General features: G+C 44.6%; 1 protein-coding gene across 1 annotated transcript in view; it reads left to right on the top strand.

The window, feature by feature from the left end:
* rnf175 (ring finger protein 175) overlaps positions 1 to 12,045 on the top strand; it is a 73,647-nt gene that overhangs the window by 39,626 nt on the left and 21,976 nt on the right. Inside the window, exons 5-7 of the mRNA XM_038792033.1 lie at positions 10,705 to 10,812; positions 11,395 to 11,515; positions 11,624 to 11,757. Coding sequence (XP_038647961.1) covers positions 10,705 to 10,812; positions 11,395 to 11,515; positions 11,624 to 11,757 — 363 coding nt within the window. The remainder of the gene's footprint in view (positions 1 to 10,704; positions 10,813 to 11,394; positions 11,516 to 11,623; positions 11,758 to 12,045) is intronic.

Below are 12,045 nucleotides of genomic sequence, written 5' to 3'. Positions count from 1 at the left end.
CTGAGGACACCAGGCCCGGTTCTCCTGAGGAAGCACGTCAGGGCGCACAAAACCGACCCCCTTGTTGAAAAGGTGCGCCTCCTCCATTCCAACCCCCAGTATGCATTTGTGGAGTTCCAGGACACAGTATCCCTTCGGGACCTGGCACCCGCTGGATCCAGCCCCCCTCCCCACCTCCACTGAGGAACCCCTTACCCCGTTCCCTATGCTGCTGTCCCCTCGCGTTCCAGATCCCGCAAGCTCGCCCCACCTGTTCCACGCGCCAGCACCAGCCCGCCCCCAGCGCCCCCAGTCTCCGGTCGAGCCAGACGTGTATGAAGTTTGGACGAGACCGGCCCCGGAGCCTGCCATCGTACCCCAGCTCTCAACACCCACCCAGCTACCGCAAGAGGCTGCAACCCCGGTGCTCCGCAGATCGCAACGAACAATTCGTCCACCGGACAGACTAACTCTGTGAGCCACCACCCCCGCCGGACTTGATTTTTTTCGCAGGGGGTGAATGTGGCGAATGAGATTCACACGGTATTATAAGTTACCAATGTCACTCTGTTCCCATTGTATATATGTACCGATATTGTAAGTGCAGTTGCACTACCTGACCACCAGGGGGAGTAGCTCTGGGAGTACTCGAGAGTTTGTACTGGGCTCCCCCCTTGGCTCCGCCCAGAACTCCTCCCCCTGGAGCTGCTGTATAAGAGATCCGTGCCACAGAGCCAGCCAGCCAGTTCATCGAAAGTTCAACGGCGAACAGGCTGGCTCTGTTGTAAGTTTATTAAAACCGCTATTCTAATCCTACCAGCACGTGTCCGTAGAATTGATGGTTCCATCACCCACCCCATCCATGTATTTGTGGGGATGCCTTTTCAACACCATTAATGTATCTGTTTCCCCAACATAATCTGGCAGCGGGTTCCAGGCACTCACCACTCTTTGTGTAAAAAAAAAACTCTGCCCGCGCATCTCCTGTAAACTTTGCCCCACGGACCTTAAACCTATTCCTCCTGGTGACTGACTCCACCACCCTGGGAAAGGGTGCCTGCCCATTCACTCTATCCGTGCCCCTCATAATCTTGTAGACCTCTATCAGGTCGCCCCTCAACCTCTGTTGTTCTAATGAAAACAGTCCAAGTGTATTCAGCCTCTCTGCACAGCTAACATTCTCCAAACCGGGCGCATCCTGGTAAACCTCCTCTGCACCCTCTAAAGCCTCCACATCCTTCTGGTAGTGTGGTGACCGGAATTGTGCGCAATATTCCAAGTGCGGCCTTATCAAGGATCTATACAACTGTAGTGTGACTTGCCAGTTTTTTTATACTCAGTGCCCCGTCCAATGAAGGCAAGCATTCCTTTCGCTTTCTTGACTACCTTGTCCACTTGTGTTGCTGCATTCAAGGATCTGTGGACTTGAACGCCCAGATCTCTCCGACTTCCTATATTCCTAAGAGTTTTGCCATTTACGGTATATTTCCGCTCCAAGTTAGACCTACCAAAATGCATTACCTCCCATTTGTCTGGATTAAACTCATTTGCTATTTCCCTGCCCAAGTCTCCAACCTATCGATGTCCTGCTATATCTTCTGACAATCCTCAACACTAACTGCCACTCCACCAACCTTGGTGTCATCCGTGAACCTACTAATCAGACCAACTACATTTTCCTCCAAATCGTTTATGTATACGACAAACAGAGGCCCAAGCACAGATCCTTGTGGAACACCACTAGTCACAACCTTCCATTCAGAAAAACACCCTTCTACTGCTACCTTTTGCCTTCTGTGACTGAGCCAGTTCTGTATCCATCTTGCCACCTCACCTATGATCCCGTGTGACTTCACCTTTTGTACCAGTCTGCACCTTGTCAAAGACTTTACTGAAGTCCATGTAAACAACATTTACCGCCCATCAATCTTCCTTGTCACCTCCTCAAAACATTTGAGGCATGACCTCCTCTTCACAAAACCATGCTGTCTATTGCTAATGAGTCCATTTGTTTCCAAATGGGTATAATTCCTGTATCTGAGAATTCTCTCCAATAATTTACCTACTATCGATGTGAGGCTCACCGGCCTGTAGTTTCCTGCATTATCCCTGCTACCTTTCTTAAACTGCAGTACCACATTAGCTGTTCTCCAGTCCTCTGGGATCTCACCTACAGCCAATGAGGATACAAAGATGTCAGTTAAGGCCCCAGCAATTTCCTCCCTTGCTTCTCTCAGTATTCCGGGGTAAATCACATCTGGTCCAGGAGACGTATCTACCTTAATGTCTTTTGAAACACTCAAAACCACCTCCTTTGCAATGTCAACATGACCCAGACTGTCCACACCCCCTACCCAAGAATCATCTTCCACAAAGTCCTTTTCTTTGGTGAAAACTGATGCAAAGTACTCATTTAGTACCTCGCCCATTTCCTCTGACTCAACACATAGATTCCCCCCACTGTCCTTAAGTGGTCCAATTCTTTCCTTGGCCACCCTCTTGCTTTTTACATATGAATAAAATGCTTTGGGATTCACCATAATCCTACTTGCCAAGGACTTTTCATGACCCCTCCTAATTTCCCACCTAAGTACCTTCCTACTTTCTTTCTACTCCTCAAGGGTTTCAACTGTCCCTATGTTTCTAGACCGTCCAAAAGCCTCCTTTTTCTTTTTGATGAGGTTCACAATATCTCTCGCTATCCAAGGCTCCCTGAACTTCCTATACTTATACTTATCCTTCGTTCTCTCAGGAACATGACTTTCCTAAATCCTAATCAACTGTCGCTTGAAAGACTCCCACATATTCGATATTGATTGACCGTCCGACTACCGCACCCAATCCAAATTCTTCAATTCCTGTGTAATGTTATCATAATTTGCCTTTCCCCAGTTTAGCACCTTAACGCAAGGGTTACCCTCATCCCTATCCAAAAGTACCCTAAAACTTACAGAATTGTGATCACGACTCCCTCAATGTTCTACTGAAACGGCAACCACCTGTCCAGGCTCATTCCCCTATACCAGATCCAAGCGATGATGCCCTCTGCTACAAAGAAAATCCAGAACACGCAAGAAAAGAGTCAAATAACATTTTTACCAAAATTATTACTTTCTAGTTGACTGGCATGCACAGTACATTTTTCTATCTTCATTTATTATTTCAAACAGCATTTAATGCTATCTGTTTTTCTGCTTCAGCTCTTACTTTTGATAGTTCTGACCCTTACACACATTAAAGCTCTCTTAGCTTTCTTCATTATGCCCAAATTCCTCCAGTATTAAATCAACATTAGAGTGTGGAGAATTGCCATTTAAATATCTCATCAGGGGAAGAGTGGAGCAGCAGTTGATGGGAATATTCCTTCTCCAGTGCCAAGTAATTATTTTTCCCCACTGTAATTGGGACTTATGTTGCTGAATTAAGACTGTTTCCTCCCCATATTCACAGTATAGCTACAATTGAATTAGCCTTTTCAGCTTGTTTGTTTTTGCCCTTCCAGAATATGAACCCCATTGTCCTCCCATGCAAGCATTTAATTGTTTTTCAGATGAGGCCAGTAACCTGTTTTCAACTACGCTTCCAGGCAACCTATTCAACTCTAGACCATTGACACGTCAGAAAGTATTGTTCTATGTTTATTTCTGTCAGTCATCTTGTGTAGCACTGTCTAACCTCTTAGGTAAAATCAGAGATGGTCTAAGTAAATGAGAAAAATAATGTGTGTGTGGAAACAAGGTTTAGCAGACACAATTCAAAAAAGGAAGAAGGTAGCACTGTAAGGTGAGCAAGATAAAAGAGGCAAAGAAAAAGTTAGCAGAAAATAGCAGAAGCTCTTCAAACTGGGCATTCCTAAAAAAGATGTGACCATGAATTAAATACGAAACAAAAGCGAAATACTGTGGATACTAGAAAACTAAAATAAACAGATCATGCCAGAAACACACAGTAGGTAAGGCAGCATCTTGGGCGGGTTAATCCTAGGACTTCTGGACTTCGGATTGCCGGAGCTGGAATTTTCAACCCAAGATATATCTAGATCCCACAAAGGTCCTGAAGCACTGACCTGTGTGGGAATTTCCCAGGAAGTTTGAACTCCCCTTGCTTCCGAGGAACCTCCACAAAAGTCTCTGATTCTGAAGTAGAGTTGGGTACTTTAGACAGATCCGAAATACTTAGCTGGATAGTTACCAAAAATAATGCAAAACAGAAAAATCCTATCTAATCCTGGGTAATTTCAGAACTCACCACCAACTCTCCTCTCGACTCCACGACTACCTCGCCATCAAACAGTAGGGTGTGTCTGGGTAGTTGGGGGAATGTTGCGGTCACCTTGTGGAGGAAGTTCCTCAGTTTCAGGTATCGAAGCTTGTTCCCTTTTGGGAGCTGGAGTTTTTCTGTTAGTTACCCCAGGGTTGCTACTCTGCTGTCTAGGTAAAGGTCCCCAACTGTGAGTACACCTTTGTCCTGTCTCCACGTCTTAAAAGGAGGCATCTATTGTTGCCGGGGTGAATTTATCATTTTTGCAGATGGGAGTCATAGCAGGCATTGCACCTGGATTAAAGTGATGCCCGAGCTTGTTCCAAGTCTTAAGCGTGGCTACCACCAACATTTCTTCGGCATTTGGCTGGGGGAAAGAGGGGGGCCGTGGCCAGTGCTCAGAGCAATGTCCCCATACAGGATGTCTCCTCCATTTGCACCCATTCCTCCTCTGGCACTTTCAGTCACACTCGCATCCTTTCTGCGTTCGCCGCCCAGTGGTAGAATAGGACGGACGGTAGTGTCAGGTCTCTCATATTCCTCCCTCTTTTCAAGACGCTTTTACGGATCCTGAGATTGTTTGCCACCAACACAAATGCCATAATTAGTTCATCTACCTTGGTGAAAGAAGACCGTGGGGATAAAGATTGGCAGTGGTTCATTTTTAATGTCTGCACTCTTCCTGCCAGGGAGAGTGGGAGCAAGTCCCACCTCCGCAGGTCTCTCTCTACCTCTTCCGCTAGGCTCAACAGGGTCCACTTGTGGATCAGTGTTCAATCGTGAGCTGCCTGTATCCCCAGGCATCGGAATTTAGTTTGGGCCAGCTTGAACGGCAGCTTCCCCAGATTTGATGATTCATTCTCCCTCTCTCTCTCTCTCTCTCTCTCTCTCTCTCTCTCTCTCTCTCTCTCTCTCTCTCTCTCTCTCTCTCTCTCTCTCTTTCTCCCTCTCTCCCCACCCCCTCGGGATTCATGGGGAAGATTTTGCTCTTGCTCAGGCTAAGTTTGTAACTATAACCTCCCCCAGTCCTAGTGGCGCTTCCAGTCTCTGCTTCTTTTCCTTCCCCACAATTGGTATATCCAACCTGTCGAGAAACCATTTAATCTTCGAGTCCCCCTCTGGGGCGACATGGTGGCACAGTGGTTAGCACTGCTGACTCACAGCTCCAGGGTCCCAGGTTCTATTCCAGCATCGGGTGAAGTGTGAAGTTCGCACTTTCTCCCCATGTATGCGTGGGTTTTCTCTGGGTGCTCCATCTTCCTTCCACAGTCCAAAGATGTGCGGGTTAGGTGGATTGGCCAGACTAAATTGCCCCTTAGTGAACAAATAAAAGTTAGGTAGGGTTACCAGGTTGCGGGGATAGGGTAGAGGTGTGAGGGGCTTAAGTAGGGTCCTCTTTCAGTTCAGATATCTGCAGGTTAGGGTCTTTGCGCGAAAGTTCTGGAGGGTGTTCCCTAGATTGCTGGGATGCACCCTGCTGGAGCGACTGCTGCTCCCCCAGATGTGGAAAGGGAGGGAAGAATTGGGGATATATACAAGTGGCTGGGGGAGCAGGGAGGCAAGCGGGTGGTGAAGATCAAGGAGAAATGGGAAGCGGAGTTGGGAGGGGGAGATCATTTGGGGAGCATGGAGTGAGGCACTGTGTAGGGTAAACGGGACCTCCTCATGTGCAAGGATGAGCCTCATACAGTTTAAGGTGGTGCACATGACTTGGGCGAGAATGAGTAGGCTCTTTCAGGGGGTAGCAGATGAGTGTGAGAGGTATGGGCGGGGGCCAGCGAATCACGTGCACATGTTTTGGTGTTACGAATAATTGGGAAGATTCTCAGTGGGAGTGTTCGCGGTCTTAGCCAGGATAGTGGAGGAGGAGTGGATCCGGACCCGTTGGTAGCGATATTTGGGATCTCAGAGAAGCTGGAGCTCATGGCAAAGAGGAAGGCCGAAATCTTGGCCTTCGCCTCTCTGATTGCATGGCGGCAAATTTTGCTGGAGTGGTGGTCGGCATCGCCACCGGGGGTAGCGGCTTGGTTGGTGACCTGTACGGCTTCCTGCGATTAGAGAAGATAAAGTATGAGTTAAGGGGCTCTTCAGAATGAGGAAATGTAGGGATGTTTGTGACCGTGTTTGAGGGGCCGTTCGCCGCGGGGGGAAGCGGGAGTGAAAAAGAGGAAAAATCTGTACAGACTGTATAGTTAATTGTCGGGAAGCATGTTTCCCGAGGTATTTGTTCGTTGCAACCTGTTTTGATACATGTTTGCAATAAAATACATTTTTTTTTAAAAAGTAGGGTGCTCTTTCCAAGGGCTGATGCAGACTCGATGGGCCAAATGGGCCTCCTACAGCACTGTAAACTCTATAATTCTGAGGCGAACAGCTCCCGGTAGAAGGTCGCAAAGGCTTTGTCGATTTTATTTGTCACTGTGTCTAGCCTGCCATTCCCGGCCCTCACCTGCACTATACAGCTTTTTCTTGCTCTCAGTCGGTCCGCCTACCTCTGGTGTGTCTCTTGGAGGAAGATCATGCCACCCCTCGGGCTTTTTAGATGGGAAAAGACTTGTAAAAATAAATGAAAAAAATAAAAATTAAATAAATAGAATAAATGAATAAAAATCATTACAGAACTTGTAAAACAAAAAGCAGAAACCGTTTTAAAAAAATAGTGACTGCACTACGCATGCGTGCCCGATTATCGTATGCGCAATGCGGCGGAATTTATTTTTTAACATGTTCGCGGCTGCTTGCAGCCAGTGTTATGAAAAGCCGGCTACTGCGTGGGGATTTGCGCGATCGGGAGCACCGCAGACAACGGCTCCGCCACCCTCCCGACAACTGCCCGCGACCCACCCGCGGGTCGCGCCCCCGACTTTGAAGAACACTGTTCTATTGGGTTCCAGCCTTCTGGGAGCCCGACCATTCTCGGGTTCTGTTGACAGGACCTGGTCTCCTGGTCATCTACATTCCCCTTGGGCACTTTCTGGGTTGTTACCAACCTTGCCTCCTCAGTTTGGAGTGAGGCGATCCGCTAGCCCTGGTCGGTGGCCGCTTTCTCCAGGTCTAGCACCTGTCCCCTCCTGGGTCTCCAGTCTCTGCTCAGTTCTTTCTATCGCCTCCTTTATTAGAGCCTGTGCGGTTTTAATAGCTGACCTCCTGGCCAACCTATGGTACTCTTTTATAGTTCTATTGAGGGTAGCTCCATCGCCAGGTGGACTGGCTCTTTTGTGGGCAGCCCTGCTCGGTCCATCATGCTCCACTCTGCCTTGCCCTGCGTGTCCCCTCATTCTGAGGTTGGGGTTTTCCTTTCTCGGCTTTTATTATTTTTCTGGCTCCGCGGCTGTTTCAGTTGTATTTCAGTTGGTTGGTTGTTAGTGGGGTGTGAGGTTGGGGGGGATTTTGTTGCGTTTTTGTATCCGATTGGTATCTAAAAGTGCCTGGTAAGAAGTTCCCAAGAAAGTGCCACCTTTTGTGCGACTGTTCAGCTCATGGCCGCCAACAGAAGTTCCAGAAGGGAGAAAGTTATGATAAAGTGAAGATGGTGATTAAATGATAAAGCTGATTGTAGTACAGGTCAAATTGAGGTGAAAATGACGCAAATATAGAAATCAAAGATGTGTCTAAAGAAGGTAGAAATGCTTACAGTGGAATAGAAGAGGAGGAAAATTTCAAGGAAAGTTTGGCAAACTGAAGGCTTCAATGGCCCAGGAATGTGGCAGATAAAGGAACCATCGAGAGAAAAGAGCATAGTAAATGACTCCCACATTCCAGTCTAAAAATGAATACACACTCGTATATCTTTTATAATCCTGATTAGTGTGCAGCTTATGTTTCTGTTTGGAGACCTGACACTAGATTTATTGCACAGCAGGTATTAATGTAGTATCTTTAACATATAAAATTGCTATAAGGCAGTTCACTGATGTGTAATAAAGTAGAAAAAAATTGATGCTGGTCCAAAGAAACCAGCCCAAAGGGAATGATTTAACACAGGGCTAAATCGCTGGCTTTGAAAGCTGACCAAGGCAGGCCAGCAGCACAGTTCAATTCCCGTACCAGTCTCCCCGAACAGGCGCCGGAATGTGGCGACTAGGGGCTTTTCACAGTAACTTCATTTGAAGCCTACTTGACAATAAGCGATTTTCATTTCATTTCATTCAAGAAGTGTGTAATGGGAAGGGTGAATGAAAACCAAGGCACAGAATTCATGAGCACAGGGCACTGACATCTGTAGGCAGAGTAATGAGTGGGGTGCAAAGGGAGGGCTATTCACAGGCAGAGTTAGAAGCATTTGAATTTACAGAGAATTTACAGTGCAGAAGGAGGCCATTCGGCCCATCAAGTCTGCACCGGCTCTTGGAAAGAGCACCCTTCCCAACCCCACACCTCCACCCTATTCCCATAACCCAGTACCCAACACTAAGGGCAATTTTGGACACTAAGGGTAATTTAGCATGGCCAATCCACCTAACCTGCACATCTTTGGACTGTGGGAGGAAACCAGAGCACCCAGAGGAAACCCACGCACACATGGGGAGAATGTGCAGATTCTGCACAGTGACTCAAGCCGGGAATCGGACCTGGGACCCTGGAGCTGTGAAGCAATTGTGCTAACCACCATGCTACCGTGCTGGGAGTGGGGGTGAAGTAGCAGGAGAGCTGAGGAGGTTTGAGGTACAGATGGGTGAGAGTATGTTTGGAGGTGACAACTGTTTTGCATTATTGTGAAATTAACACTGCCTTGCACCAATACTGCAAGTATGATGCAGAAATAATGGCTTAGATCAGGGGTAGGCAAACTTTTCCGTGCAAGGGCCACATTCAGAAATTCACAATTTTAAAGGGCCGCATAGTATATTAAGTAAAATAATTACTTCACCTGGTTATGATTCTGGGTGCCTCATATAGAACAGTACAGCACAGAACAGGCCCTTCGGCCCTCGACGTTGTGCCGAGCAATGATCACCCTACTCAAGTCAACGTACCACCCTATACCAATAAGTAACCCAAAAGCCCCCCACCATTAACCTTAAAAAAAATAATTTAAAAAAATTTTTTTTTTTTTTTTTAATGACTTGGTGGGCCGCATAAAGACCTTTGGCGGGCCGTAGTTTGCCCACCCCTGGCCTAGATAGTGGTAATGACACAAAACTGTCAGCTTTCTCCATCATTACTTCTCTGATGGCTGCTAAACAAACTTGTTGGCCAGGAAAAACTGATTTTCTATTTGCGACATGTCAAATTTTTTCATTAGGATACATTTTGCATATGCATTTTTTTTTTAAAGTTAGCTTTCATTTTAATCCAAGCATTCATTTATTTTGCCATCTAAAAATGTAATTTTTATAAATAAAGGGTAATCAGTGCTTTTAATTTTCTAATTTGCTGTCAGTGAAAATGCTTCAAGGGTGCTTCATTCCATGATGACATCACTGTTGCTGGATATCAGAAGATCCCCATAACTTTGCACCAGATTCAAATTGTGATCAAGCAAGTGGCAGTCCATGCCAAAGAGATCTTAAAGGAGGTAGCGTTTCTCGAGATGAGTGCAAGCAACATTGCTTTGCTGCTGACTGCAAAATTCAAACAAATGTAGCATCCTAACAATGAGAAATTCATTCTTAAGATATTTTAGAAAAAATAAATATTACACTTTGCTTAAAATTTCTCCTGATTTTGCTTTTTCACTGAATGGTTATTTTTTTTTATATCTATTTCATTCTTAAAGTGTCAATCAGATTCCATTAACCAGAGACATTTGGGAACACAGTCAAAGAATCTTAAATCTTGTTCTACATCAATAGTGATCAATCTAAAATAGATATGTTACTGGTGATGAGATAATTACAGTGAAGAAAATCATCACGTACTGTATCCCCAAATAATTGTCCTTCTAAATAATTAGATCCTTCTGTGAATAACCAAATTGCATGATAAAATCCCACGATGGACACTTACTGCCAGGTGGCAAGATCTCCAAAACTGCCTTGGGTTTCAATAAGTAATGATGTTTATAATCAGTGATACTCATTCCAAGCTTTCTTGTTTTCAGATCCCCCTGTGGCCTCGATAGGGAGCTCTGATAACTTGGGTTGTGATACTTTGGTATCAAGTCATTGTCAGTTCCATTGGCAGCAAAGCGCTATTACACATCCATTTCATATACTGTTAGGATTACAAAGATTCATCGTAATTGAGTCAAAGTCTGATACAATGTGCATTTAATCATCACTTGTAGCATACTGCTGTTTTTAACTCACATGCAGTGTATAAAATGTACATTCTTTCCACTTTTTGTGACCAGATTTTGTAATTGCTTCATTGTTGTGGTTTTATTGTGCAAATTCTAAATGCTTTAAGATTTTTCACATCTCAAGGTTCAGACCATTGTAGAGTTCATGTCTGCTTTTTGTTAGTCAAAAATCAAATAGAAATGTCTTACTCATGAATTTTATTTTTATATTAAATCAACAGGATGGTCTACAAATGGTTCCTTCTCATCTACAAACTAAGTTATGCAGTGGGAATTGTGGGATATTTGGCTGTAATGTTTACAATATTTGGCTTCAATTTATTCTTCAGGTATGGAACTTAACACGATTTACTCTTTGTTAATAAAGGCAAAGCATAGCGGCTCACATTTTATACTTGTTTCAGCCACAGAATTCAGTCAAGTGTTGATTCTGTCATGAGATTTCTTTTCAGTGAATCAACTTGCTTTACCTTTTCTTTCAGATCAAATTGCAGTGTTGTATACTTGTAGCAGATGCTTTTTGATGTGGTTTCTCATTCATTGTCTGGTTTTGGGTACAGAACTTATAAATTCTTAATGGAGGCCAACTAGTTATATGCAATCAAACACATGGTTTTAGAATTATTACACGTGCTTTAAATCTGTACATTTTAAGTAAACTGACGTTGACACAAGTTTAGCATTTATAGACACTACAGTAATATCAGTCAGGACAGTTTATGAAAATTGTAGGACAATTTTGTTTTTGTCTGTTAGGCAAGGATCAAAATTCAGCATTGGGCACGTTGCTTCTGATGCACCCATCTAAAGAGCAACATCATCAATTGAGCCACAGGTTACAATGTTATCTTTTCTATTAACCACTGGAGCTGAAAAGTTGATGGCTCAATTTTCTTTTTCATTGAACGTAGAATAAAGACAGAAGACTCAATGGATTTTGGCGTAATTTTGCTGTTCTATGGCTTGTATTATGGGGTTATGGGAAGAGATTTTGCTGAGATTTGTTCTGACTATATGGCCTCCACTATTGGAGTAAGTAACATTTGTACAGCAAGAAATCTATCTATTTTTAAAAAAAATAAGACTTTTGTATTTTGCTTCATATGCTAAATGATATTGTTTTGTGACTTCTATTTGCAGTTCTATAACTTTGGTAGAATGCCATCCAGGAATCTCTCTGATGACATTTGTGCTGTATGTGGTCAGAAAATATTTGTGGATATCAGTGAAGAAGGAATTATAGAAGACACATACCAACTCTCCTGTAATCATGTGTATCCTTTTTTGGAATGTGTATCCTTTCAGTCACCATTGCAAAATTAGATTTTATCAGCATTCATCAGCAGAAGGGGCCGCCAACAGTGCTATCAAGTGGCACTTGCACAGCAATAACCTGTAACCTGCTCAGTTTGGGTTCCGCCAGGGCTACTCGGCTCCTGACCTCATTACAGCAAGTCAGAGGCTGAGTTATGCGGTGTGTAACTCATCACCTGACTCCCCAAATTCTGTCCACCATCTACAAGGCTCAAATCAGGAATACTAATTTGTATCCGAAATACTCT

This window comes from Scyliorhinus canicula, chromosome 3, assembly GCF_902713615.1.
Source record: "Scyliorhinus canicula chromosome 3, sScyCan1.1, whole genome shotgun sequence".
In the NCBI taxonomy this organism is placed as follows: domain Eukaryota; kingdom Metazoa; phylum Chordata; class Chondrichthyes; order Carcharhiniformes; family Scyliorhinidae; genus Scyliorhinus; species Scyliorhinus canicula.
Note: the sequence above shows the minus strand (reverse complement) of the source record. Positions and strands in the feature narration are given on the sequence as shown.